A 12,401-nucleotide genomic window follows, 5' to 3' on the forward strand; every position below is an offset into this window, starting at 1 on the left:
CTCCGTTGAGACCCGTATAGCCAACAACAGTTGAGCACAGGAAAACTTGATTGTCCGAAAAGAAAGAAAGCATGGAATTTCTTCTTTGAACTGCTGTACTTCCTTGGCTTAACGAAAGTAAACGCTTCTTGCGCTGACCCTTTTCGCTTGTCGCTTTTTTTTTCATAACAGCACTCCATAAACAAATGCAGCCAAAAAATACTCGAACCAGAAAAAAATGCAAAAACCCGCGCCGTCTGAAAATCAACAAGCAAGAAAATGGAGATACCAACTCCCCTTCCTATGGAAGAAAACAAAAACGCCACCCTTCGCCAAGTAACTAAATTCATAACACATGTTTGCATGCTAGATATACCCTGAGTCAAAACGACTCCTTTCCACGCGGTGAATGAAATGAAGGACAAAGAAAATCCTGCGCGCCAAACACAATCATCCGAGCGTAGTCCCTATTCGATGGCTTCGAATATGACTACTTTAACTCGACGACCGCCATGCAAACGACTCGCCCCATCACGGCTCCTCTTCAAGTATGGCTCGCACTTCCGGCTCATTAAGCAGTTTGCGCGTGCCAAGCTCCTCCGGAGGAACGCCGTCCCGAACAGCGCCGAAATCGAGAATCTACAGAAATGTTAGCTGCTCGGCTCCCAAGATGCTTGTAAAATGGACGAGACATACCTCTACATAAGTCAAATCGCCGCGCTGAACGGCGGCAACACATCGTCGCTCGTCAAACTTGACTTGCCAGACACCCCTCAAGTCAGTCAACAAATCCTGAACCCATTCACCACTGCGAATGTCCCACATCTTGACCGTCTTTTCGCTACCACTAATAACTTTGCGACCGTCATGCTGGAAACAGGTAATGGCTCCGGTGTGGGCCATCAGCGTATGTCTGCACTTGCCGTTCTCGGGGTCCCAGATGCGCAATGTCGAATCTGCAGCAGCAGACACAAGGCGCTCATCGCGCAGATCGAGAAGTCCGACGAGCATGTTGTGGCCCTCTAGAGTGTACAACAATGCGCCACTGTCGAGATCCCAAATCTTGACAAAAGAATCCATTGAGCCAGAGATACATCGGTTGCGCTCGTGATCCAAGACCACCGAGTAGACCTTCTGCGCATGGCCATGAAGCACATGCACCGACTCTCCCGTGCTGATGCGCCATACCCTGACAGTGGTATCATACGAGCCGGACACAAGAAGGTCGCCGTGCGCGGCAATAGCGCGCACCGAGTGTGTGTGGCCGATGAGTACTCTAATAAAATACGGGCAATCAGATTCCTGCGCTGGCGGTCCAGTCTGAATGTAGCGTCTAGAGCCAACTTCAGGCAGTCGCCAGACACGAAGTTGGCTGTCTCTGGATCCGGTAATAATCAACGGCTTCTCTGGCTGCATGATAGGCTTGCCATCAACGGTGCGGCCAGTTTCCGCGGGCATGAGTATTTGCAAACAGCGAACAGTGCTGGTGTGACCGTAAAACACTTGCTGGCACAATCCTCGCTCAATGTCCCATACTCGGACCGATCGATCCGTTGAACCAGATACAAGAATGTTGCCCTCGTACTGCAAGGCCCACACACCACCCTCGTGTCCCTCCAACTTCTTTCGTAGCTTGCCCGTATGTGTGTCGTAAATGTGTATCAAGGTGTCGTCACTTCCGGTGATGAGTTTGTCTTCGTCAAATTGCAGACAGGTAATCACATGTCTAGGGTGCGCTGCAAATGCGACATGTTTAGGCTTGACTTTGCCGCTTGTCCAGCTTTGCCGAATCATGAAGTGGCGGCGGTAGAGGGATTTGTAAAGATGCAGCTGCCGAAGCGTGCCCAATCCTAGCTTAGGGTCAGGCACGGCCACAGCGGCCGCGTTGGCCGCAGAGATGGGGCCTTCAGATTTGTGCTTCTTCATCTCGATCCCGTCTTTATCGTCCCGAGAGACAAGCGAATCGTTTGCAAAAATACGGCGTTTCGACCGCTCAGCTGCAGTATATGCATTGAAAGCGCGCTTCCGCTTCGCGCCCCGAGTCTTGGACAGCTGCTCATTCTTAATGGAACGGACGAGGTCTAGTTCGGAAGAGACGAGGCGGCTGCGCATGCTCAGATCACGCTCGTGGCCTGTTGGACCAACCGGGTCCTGCCAACCCCAACCTTGTGTGATTGCCTTGCTGAGTTCACCCTCTGGCAATGCAAAGCCATCAGATTCAAGAAGTTCCTTCCAGCCAGTCTCGTTACGATCGACGATATTGCGCCAGTGCCTAGACACTTGAGCAGCGCGGCAGAGATCACGATGATCAAGATAGGCCAGCACATGGTAGCCAAGTTCGAGAGGCAGCTGCTTCAAGAAATCACACTTGAGGGCAGGGTTAACGGTATCGGCGATAACACGGAGCGTCGGCCGAGGGCATCGTCGCAGGAACTGGTACATCATAAAAGTCTTCATCTCCGTCTTCATAGAATCGAACGCTTCGAGCAGAGTTTGCGTGTCAACAACGAAAGGGTGACGAGCGCTAACCATCTCCCGAGAGTCATTGTGGCTGTAGCCCGTGGGTGCAAGCGCCATGGAGCCCATGTCGTCAGTTGATTGAGTGGCAGGCCAAGCGGAGTGGTTAGAAGCCTGGAAACCAGACCCCTCATCTCCGTCAGCACCATCGCCCACAATGGGGAGTGTTGCGGCAGCCAACGTGGGCGACAGTCGAGGGCTAGGCAGACTAGCATCTTGAGCTGCCACGATATCTATCGAGGGCCGTTGGTGCTGGCGAATCGATCTTTGAAGCGACTCGTCTGCATCTCCGAAGGGCTCGGCATCGGCATCGGTTATTGGTGGCGTTGCCACGTTACTGCTGAAAATTGTATGGGCGTCGCTTTCCGTTGGGCTGGCAGTATCGTACTGTGGTTGGGTAGTGGGGGTTGTCTCCCGCGAATCTTGAACCACGTCCAACTGGCGAGCCTTGCCCTTGGCAGAACGTGACTGCGATGGTCCCAAAACGCCAGACGTGTCTGGAGTAGCAAGAAACCCGGAAGTCGCGTTAGCGTGAGGACCATCACTGGTCTGTCGCCGACTAGTGCCAGGCTGGGATTGGGCCCCCGATTTACGCAGCCTATCGGACAGGGACTGCGAACGAGAAGATCTAGTCTGACGAGAGGTAGCTGGTTTGCCGTCTTGGGGTGCGGAGGTAGAGGAATCGGCTAGGGACTGTCGGGACTGTCTGGTGCGGCGGGTAAGAGTCTCACTGGGTGAGGCGGAGGGATGTCGACTGGAGCGGCGGAGTGGTCTCGTTTCTTGGGAGGCCAAGGATTGCGGCTCAGAGGTAGGCCGCGTATATTTGGCATCAGGTCGGTTGGGAAACTGACGAAACAGACGAGTTAGTATCTGCCGTTACTTGCACTGCAGAGGATCGATGCGTTGCGTTGCGTTGCGTACGTTTGCTTGGTTTGTAGACAGGCCGGCATCGTCGTCGGCCTCCTGCTTGACATGCCCGTCCTGCTGTTCCTCTTCTTGTTCATCTTCCTCGTACGATGGGCTATCGTCAGCATGGCCGGGATGCGTGACGGAGAAGCCGGCCAACTCGGGAGGTGTTGGCTTCATGGCCAGAGGATATTCTCTGACGTCGAGGGTCGTCAAGGGCGTAGGATCGCGGACAAAGACTTGGGGAAACTTTCTAGTGAGGCGAGTGGTGGTGGTGACGGTCCTAGTCTCGACACATTCGCTCACATGAAGCTGAAAATGACGAGCACCCTGTTGACTCGGAGCCTCAACCATGTTCACGGCGACGGTCTGTGTCTGAGCACTGCGTGGGCGGCGGGCGTCGAGGGCGCGGGATGAACCAGCGGGGGACGGCGACGGCGAGGACCTCATACTGGGGTGAGTGGCAGAGTCCAGAGGACTCGTTCACCGCGAGTATTTGAAGAGGCGAGAAGCGCCTAGAGTCGCGGCGGGCGAGGCTGGCGGTCGTCGAGTTGCGAACGTGGCCGTCCTCGGCCGAGTTTAGTGGCGTTTGGGGTGACGGGCTAGGCGACTGTGATGAAATAGCCGTTACGGCCAACACGACCTAAACAGTAGCGGTAAATGTAGCGCGCGAACAAGACGAAAGTGACCGCAACCCGAGGTAGACACGCCGCAAAAGAAGGATGAAGGGAGGGAACAGGCAGAGAGGGTTGGTCACGAAACTGGAGATCGGCGAGTCGGGGGTTGCAAAATGGAGGAGGCGGATTGTGGACACTGGCAATGGCAAACGGAGGTCGCTGGCTGACTGACAGAGTGGGAGTGTTGAGTGCAGAAGTTGCAGGTGTATCAGTAGGTGCAGGTGCAAGTGCAGGGGCAGTCGCCGGACGGAGCACGAGTGGACACCGGCCGGCGCTGGCTCTGGTGCTGGCGCTGGTGCTGGCGCTGCCATGCCAGGCGTGCCACGCCAGGCTCAGCTGGCACTGACTGCAGGCCCAACCCAGATCACCAGTGGGCAGTGGACAGCGGACAGTGGACAGTGGACAGTGGTACTTGCTTGATGCAGGCAAACATCTGCGGTTTCAAAGTACCACCCTGGTGGCACCACTAGCAGGCCTAGCGCAGTGCTAGCCATTGCTGGCATGGGAATGTGCGAGAAGGGAGACAAGAGGATTCCGAGAGGGAGCCTTTATTACAAGGACCAGCTCAACAGCTCTAGGGCGGCTGCAGGTGCTGAGAGACATGCCGAGGGGCTGCTGCAAGTAAACGGGGTAACCGAGGGCACCATTTTCTTTGGTGATGTTATAACTAATAACCACGGTGGCTGACACTCACGACACAATTCTCTAAATACGTGGTTCGTCGGTGCAAACTTGACGAGGTAAAAGGCAGTCGGGCGCCAGCCGTGGAGCCTGTCCTGCCTCTCTGAACTGCCCTGGAAGAGGCCTGTAATTGCACGAGCCACAGGCATGTCACGGGTGCTACCTACCTAGTTACCTAGAGTGCACTTATTAACCTTACTGCTCGTCCACTGGAAAGAGCCATCCCCCACTCGCTGGGCAGCCAGCACCTGACATTCTTCGAACCCTCACGCGAACAGCCGGCCTCCGTCGGTGCTGCAGCCATCCGAAACTTCCCAGTTCACAACATGACCACCAGAAAAATCTGCAAACGCCCTGCATCACCAGCCTGATTACTTTCCCGAGGCGCCGGACAGCACACACAAACGCTATAACTTTTTTTTCTCTCCCGATCATGATGCCCGTTCCTCTTGCGTCGATGCGGAATTCCGACGACAGAAAGGCCCTATCACACCCGCTCCAATCTACGAGAACCACCCCCCGCGTCATGCCACGCCGGACCGTGACCGCCCATCCCCGGTCTAAGCGCCGAGCGACGCTGTTGTTGGGTCCGGATAGGCACGAAGGGCATCTCAAACCCGCACATGCAGTTTTATTTCCTTTCTTGTCACCGGGACATCAACGGAAAGGCAAATAACACCCTTTGTCTTGCCAGCGCCAGCAGTAGGTAGCCCGCGCACCAAATTGTCCGCCCTCTCGCGGCGCCTGTGCTGTGTTGCCTGACTCGGACCGCACATGGCCGGGTCAGGGAAAAAAAACTTTGCTTCTACACTTTTTATCGGTGTTCCAGATCACACCGCAAACCAAGTCTACCAATAGAGATCGTCATCTGCCGGCGATCATGGCTCTCCGATCTCAGCGTTCCATTGAATTGCTAGGACGCAGCTGAGGTTCGTCTTTGCTGGCTAGGCTGACACCCCGGACACACCTGGCTAGGAAAACAAAGACCATCGTTTGCGTCGCGCGAACGCGTCTCTTTGCCTTGTCATACTCAACTCGACCAAAACAAAAAGTGCCCGCCAGCTACCGAAACCGGAACTTGTCGATTCTGGAGGCCTCGATTTTGCGTCGGGCGCTGCGCTGCGATGGCACTCTGCATGAGCGCAGCCTGGTGAGAAGCACTGGTAGCATAGCTTTTGCACCAATCCCATCACATCGCGTGGTCTGCCGAACAAGGGTGCCCGCAGTTTGCGGACATGACTCCCCGCATCCAGCTCCTGGGGTCGACGTCGGTCCGGGCGGGGAATTCCATCCGGACGCCATTGTACAGATAACGTTTCAAACCTCTACCAGCAGCCCTCTCGTCTGGTACCATGCATGGCCCATTTCCTGCCAGAGAGGCGTGCGCGCCATCCTTAACTAAGTCTGGCGATGACACCGACTGTGCTTACCCTTGCTGCCAGCATGTCTTGTGTCGTGTGGCTTACTATCAGTTATCATAGTCATCGACAAGCGCCCACGAGTATGTGGCGTTCGCTGCTCTACTCAGTACGCAGTCAAGGTGCAGTCGACTCAATAACTAGCTACCAGAGGCTACCAAGCATACAGTTCGACTGGGTTGCTGATCCATTACTGCACGCCCAAGCCTATGTACTCTGCCGTGAAGTTACGAACACGACCCAACATGTGAAATTGTACAGCTTTTCTTCCGATGCATCATCCATCTAGCCTCTTGATCGTGCTGCTAGAATCTACAATATTAGTAGTTATACCGAACCCCTCGACTAGTAGTTAGCACAAGCTAAAGAGCATGGTGCATAGTAGTATGGAAAGTCTCCACCTTGACGCCGTCTGATTACTCAGTCATTATAGCAGGAAGTAGTGAGTAGTCCCTAGAATCATGTTCGTGCTTGGACATTGGACCATAGAGGAGGCGCAGTAAGACAATGACCGTGTCATGAACTCACAAGATGGTCGAACTATGGCGCAGGTCAGTCCCCGTGTGAGACGGAGGCGATGGCGATGGTAGCCGGGCCCCATTGCTCAGATGCCAAACTAGAGACAAAAGTCAAAAAAAAGAGTCTAGAATTCAATGTTATCTTCATATATGCCACATATACTAATATGCCAAAGTAAGCTCGCTATGCTAGTATGCCAAACAACAAAAAAACACTCGCTGGTCTTATGTAATGTAGACGGGCACGCGGCTGCCCAGGAGCTCACTCTTGGGTAGTTGCCTGTCCAGCTTGTTAAAGTCATGCAGCATGAGCCAGCAAATCATCCTAAACACCAGCGTGCACCAAATGTCATCATGCGAGGCCGGCTGAGACGACAGCGGCATGCGGCTCCTCCCACGGCGATTCGTCGCCGCCGTAGCATTCATAGGCACGCCATTCTCGGCCTGTACTTCCTCATCCTCACCTCCTACATCACTGGCCACAGCCACGGCCACCTCGGCATCGCTCTCCTCATCGTCGTCAGCGACGGGCCCGGTGGACGAGCCGCCGCGGCTGGAGCCCGGCCGCGGGGCCATGCTCGGGCCCCGCGAGATGCTGCGCTCGCCACCGCGCATGCTCGGCAGGCTCTGCGGGCGCTGCCCTCCGCCTAGACTCGCTCTACGGTCTGCGGAGAAGGCGGCTCGGGGCACGACGCGCGGGCGCACGACTTCAAAGTACACGTCCATGAGCAGCTTCTGCCGCTCGTCTGGGCTGGCGTCGTCGACGTCCTCGAAGCGAGGCGGCGGCGGGGTGGTGCGCGGGCCGAGTCGTTCATTGATTCGCAACTGCAGCGGCGAAGTCGGGGATTGCTCGCTGAAATGAACGCCCAGTGATTGTGTCTCGGCGCGCTCGTCGCGTTCGTTAAGCAACCGAAGAACCTCTTGGATGTGGGAGCGCAGGACGTCTTGCACCGCTTCGCGGCGCATGCTCTGGAGTGTCGTTTCGCCTTCGTCCTCGGAGCATACAACCACGGGCACGCTAGCATTTTTAGCGTTGGGTGTCTCAGCGCAGGTTTCCACTGGCGCCTTTCTCTTTGCGGTCAAGATCTCATCTGCATCATCAATGGCCATGTGCAGAACCTTGAGACAAAGCAGCCGCTGAGCACCGTCCTTTTCCCAGTAGAATTTCAAAACCTCGTCGACATGGTGTCGAATGGTGTCGACGATGATGTGGTTGCGCGTGGTGTTGGCTTCTCCGTCAAAGTGTGACTTGAAGGCTTCTAAGAGCTTGCGGAGCGAGAATGAGCGCTTGTCGAAGCCGTATGACGTAGGGTTGGGGATGTATGTAAAGCTGCTGTTGTTGATGTGGAAGTTTTGGCTGAGCATGCCCAATATTTCGAAAGCGAGGGGAAAGATGTGCGATGTGCGATTTCCATCTTCCAGAAAGTAGTTGACTGCGTTTGTATTGCATCCAATCACCGTAAGGCTTTCTGCGAGCTCTCGCTCACTGCTCATTTGTAATGAACTGAGATTCTCCGGCATATCACTCGGTACTTTGAGTCGGCTTTGGTCAATGGTGTCGCGGTATATCGTGGGCACGTAGCCGAAACTGAGCTCCTTGATGTAGTCGACAGGAATCACTCGGTTTCGCTCAAACGTGCACTGGCCGTGAACCTGCAGCGAGAAAACTATTCCCAGGTCGTTTCGCTCGCCAAGAACGAGAAAGCCGTTTCCTTCCGCCCAGTAGCGGTCGCGACGTCGGTCAAACTCTTTCCAGTAGATTCCGAGTGCAGCAAGCATCTCAATCAAGTGGCACATGGTCGTTGTCGCATAGGGTTTCGTCATGGACGGCGGCATGGTATCCCAGCTTTTCTTCTTGCGCTGCAGCGCCACGGTCAGGGTATGGTGCTCACGAAGCGACGGGGGCGTCCTCGGTAGTCCGTAGGTGGTCTCTCGCGCTCCGGGAGGGGGGTACTGCGACTTCTGCCATTCGCTCGACTTGGCTTCCATGCGCTGAATAGCATGCAGGAGTACGAACCACGACGCTCGCTCATTGTCTGCGGTGTGGACACGTTCTTTGGCCGACATTTCCTGGTATTCCTTGCGCGGGTCCAGGTCTGACGTGGTCCATGTCTTTTCCAAGCTCTCTGGCGTGCCGTCCAAAAAGAATATCGGGGCATCGGGGATCGGGCCGCGGTCGTTCTTGGGGGGGGAGACGAAGATGACGGGCGCATCATACTGCACTTCGTATCTCAGCTCTTCCCAGGTGAAGCGTCTGGTCTTGGTCGTTGCCCAGCCACCCATAACCTTTTCATTGCACTGCGAATAGCCGGCGGCGGACGCGTAGTATTGCTGCATAACCTGCATGAACGTTGCCGTCAGCGCAACCAGAGAGACGACGAGGGCCACGACAGCCACGATCACTTCTTGGCTCGGCATCTTGGTATCCTTTCGTTTCTTTCGCTTCGATTTTGACGGCCAATTACCGGATCCCAAACGCGGGCCTGCTGCTTCTAAGCGATAGGGGTTGCCCGCAGCTGACAGTAGACGCCGTTGCAGCACCGCCGTTGCAGCGTATCGATCTGGAAAGCCGAAAAGCTCCAGCGAGGGCACAGAATATAGGTCGATGCATTCAGTCACGATTGTCGCTGCAACGAGCCTCTGTTTATGGCGAAACTCTTCCTGCAGGGTGGAAATTGCGAGCTGCTGACGGCAGCGGTGGCTGGCACTGGCTGTGGGGCGTTAAAGATGGCCCGGCTCGCTCCCGAACCATCTTCGCTAGTAGGGGAGGGCTGGTTCAGCCTCACCACTCAGCCTCACGACTACCCAGGTGCCCAATGCACTATCATCGGGCAATCACTTCTCGGCAGAGCCGGCATCACCCCAGTTAGTTCCGTGTCTTTGTTTCACAAGGCGCCCATCAGCGCTTCGCGAGCATCAACTCCACCATGGACGGCTGGTCATCACAACTCTTTGCCAAGAAAGTTGTTTGAGAAGTGAAGGCTGACAACGGCTCGGATCCGGCGCTGGACAAGCAATACTATGAACTCAACAAGATAGTCATACACAGGACCACTAATATTACTTGATAAGCCCTGTTTGCCATAATTTACACATTAATCGCCGTTCTCTTAGGCTCATTAACCATGGTAGTGGCCTCAATCCCCGCCTCCGTTCCGCCCTGCTTGCTGCTCTTAATTGTCCTCCACTCCACGAAACACGCGCCAACAATCGACAACGCCGCCATGACTGTCGCCACGATGAAAGTCTGCACAAGTCCGTTGGAGTATGCCTGCACAACCTGCGTCAGATACTTGCTCGGAACATGACTTGCCAAGTCTGCGGCTCCATTGTCCAGAATCGTAGCAGGATCCAGGTCGGGCAGCGTTGCGTGGAGTTCCTGCACCAACTTGTTTGAAAAGGCTGTCTGCGCGACGCTGACGAATAGCGACCCCCCTATGGTCTGGGTAAAAGATAGGATGGCCGTGGTGATGGGCACATCCTCCATGTCGACGGCCGCCTGCACTGCGACAATGGGCTGCTGCCACCCGATGCCGATGCCAAAGCCCACGAGCGCCTGAAACCCGATCCAGACAGCCGATGATACGGACGGATTGAGCAACGTGAGCAGTCCGCCGCCGATCGAAGTCAATGCGGTGGCCGCAATCATGAATGGCGCGTAGTAGCCGATGACCGTTACGGCCACGCCGGCAAGGGTCGTTCCGACCATGTTCCCTATGAGCATAGGCAGTGTCCGCTTGCCAGACTCGATGGCGCTCACGCCCTGCACAGCCTGGAACCATACTGGGAGGTAGTAGATGAAGATGAAGAAGCTGGCGCCCAGGCTGAACTGATACAGCGCGCAGGACCAAATGGTGCGAAGTCTGAAGACGCGCGGAGGCACTGTGGCATCGTCCTGCGCCCAACGCTGCACGGCGAGAAAGGCCAGGATGAGAACGCCAAAGAGTACAAACAGGGCGATGATCTTGCCATCCTTCCAAGCATAAGTTGTGCCTCCCCACTGGAGGGCGAGGAGTATACAGACAATGGCCGGCATGAAGACGACTGTGCCAATCGGGTCGAACCGTTTGATGCGGGCCCAAAAGGATGTTGGTTTCGGCCGTTGCGGCACATCAGGCGTGCGGAAGAAAACGGCGACGACGACAAGAACAACGGCTCCAATGGGGAGGTTGATATAAAAGCACCATCGCCATGACTTGAGAAGACAGGTCAGTAAACGAAGCTCGACCAGGACAACAGGCTGGCTTACAATTTTGTCCGTAAAAACACCACCCAGCGGCGGCCCAGCAATAGCGGCCACCCCATATACGCCGCCAGTGATGGCGCTTCTGCAAGTTAGCTCTTCAACTTGGTCCGGCAGGTATAAGTCACATACGTGAATAAAGGACGGCGCGCCAGGGGCACGCTATGGGCCATGATGAGCAATGCCCCGGAGAGGAGGCCTGCATTGCCGCATCCCGCAATAGCACGACCGAGAATGAGGGCAATGGAGCTCGGTGCTGCGCCACATATGGCACTGCCAATGCTAAACACGAAAAGGGCAATCAGAAAAACCCACTTGATATTGAATATAGTGTAGAATTTGCCAATGAGCAGCTGTGAGGACGCGGTGGTTAGGAGGTAGGCTAGCTGCATTATTAACTCGACTGATTGTCCCTGGCTGGAGGCAGAGTATACTGACAACTTCCGTACCAGCCTACATCGTTGAGGCTGTGGAATTCGCTAGTAATGGCGGGGATTGCAGTTGCAATGATAGAGAAGCTATGCAACGTCAGTGTCGTCATTACTGCAGCGGAGCGTAGCATAACCGGGCCACGGGCCAGGTGATAGAGCGTCCCATACTCGAGAGAGATTAGAAAGATGGTTAAGCAAATGGCAATAGTTAGAAGGAACAGCTTCAAGCCTTTGGGGTATTCCTTGTCGGCACGGCTGACGGTGGGGGCAGGTTGCTCCATTGCAGCGGTTTAGTGGAATAAAGAGCAACGAGTGTATTACGCGAAAGAGGCAATTTTCAGGCTCATGTCGGAGGAACAGAAAGAAGAAAGACGAGAACGGCGCCGGGGCTGTATGTATCGAAAGATAAAGGCGAGCCGCCGGATGCCCATTGTCAAGGACAGAGTAGACAGGGAGGGAGAAGACGTGTCCAGAAAATTCACGCTGCACGTCTGCACCCTGCACAGCCTTGTGTCTCGCCACGGCTCAATTTGGAAGTCCGACAGCAAACGGCGACGCGTAAAGCCTTTTTGCTGGTCGGCCTTTCCTATCTTGGAAATTACAGATTGGCTTTGCGGGGCAAGAGTATTGGCCGAGACGGCACGGTGCAGCCCGTCTCATTTCCGGGATAGCGTGAATTCGTAAACGTTTACCGTGCGTGTGACTGTAACAAACAGCCAAGACAAAGAAGCAGCGGCGGATAACAATTTTAGAGACAGAGGGCATGCAGAAGCGTTTATTTAGCATTCTACTCAAGCATACATTCATTGTACCGGGGCTCAGTCCAGACCTGCCCGTTGTCCTACATGGTAATGAGCTGTGACTCATTTCTTCTTGAGGTGGGCACAATTTTAATCAGACAATTTGCAGACAGGAAAGTGATAGAGATAAGGGAGGTGGAAAACAGAGAACAGAAGAGGGGGGAGTGTCAGGTCGGGCATGTAGACATACCGCACCAGATTCTACAGCCACGACTAGATTTGGATTACAAA

At 55.0% G+C, this 12,401-nt stretch overlaps 3 protein-coding genes across 5 annotated transcripts; all 3 read right to left on the bottom strand.

Annotated features, from left to right (window-relative positions):
- Window positions 1-510: 510 nt before the first annotated feature.
- Window positions 511-3,852, bottom strand: LMH87_011177 (uncharacterized protein; the record flags this gene model as incomplete). Its single annotated transcript, XM_056200273.1, has 3 exons — window positions 511-618; window positions 676-3,342; window positions 3,418-3,852. The coding sequence occupies 3 exons, from the start codon at window positions 3,850-3,852 to the stop codon at window positions 511-513; spliced, it is 3,210 nt and encodes a 1,069-aa protein (XP_056052139.1).
- A 3,069-nt stretch (window positions 3,853-6,921) lies between these two features.
- On the bottom strand, window positions 6,922-9,114 carry LMH87_011178 (uncharacterized protein; the record flags this gene model as incomplete). Of its 3 annotated transcripts, none has more annotated exons than XM_056200274.1 (1): window positions 6,922-9,114. In XM_056200274.1, one exon carries the CDS (start codon window positions 9,112-9,114, stop codon window positions 6,922-6,924), a length of 2,193 nt encoding a protein of 730 aa, XP_056052142.1. The 3 variants fall into 3 exon arrangements, with proteins under 3 accessions (XP_056052142.1, XP_056052141.1, XP_056052140.1); XM_056200275.1 differs by having other exon boundaries at window positions 6,922-8,685; XM_056200276.1 differs by having other exon boundaries at window positions 6,922-8,532.
- Window positions 9,115-9,784: 670 nt separating this feature from the next.
- LMH87_011179 (uncharacterized protein) lies at window positions 9,785-11,651 on the bottom strand (the record flags this gene model as incomplete). Its single annotated transcript, XM_056200277.1, has 5 exons — window positions 9,785-10,891; window positions 10,946-11,021; window positions 11,072-11,321; window positions 11,378-11,457; window positions 11,539-11,651. 5 exons carry the CDS (start codon window positions 11,649-11,651, stop codon window positions 9,785-9,787), a joined length of 1,626 nt encoding a protein of 541 aa, XP_056052143.1.
- Between the last annotated feature and the right edge of the window lie 750 nt (window positions 11,652-12,401).

This window comes from Akanthomyces muscarius, chromosome 4, assembly GCF_028009165.1.
Source record: "Akanthomyces muscarius strain Ve6 chromosome 4, whole genome shotgun sequence".
NCBI classification, from domain to species: domain Eukaryota; kingdom Fungi; phylum Ascomycota; class Sordariomycetes; order Hypocreales; family Cordycipitaceae; genus Akanthomyces; species Akanthomyces muscarius.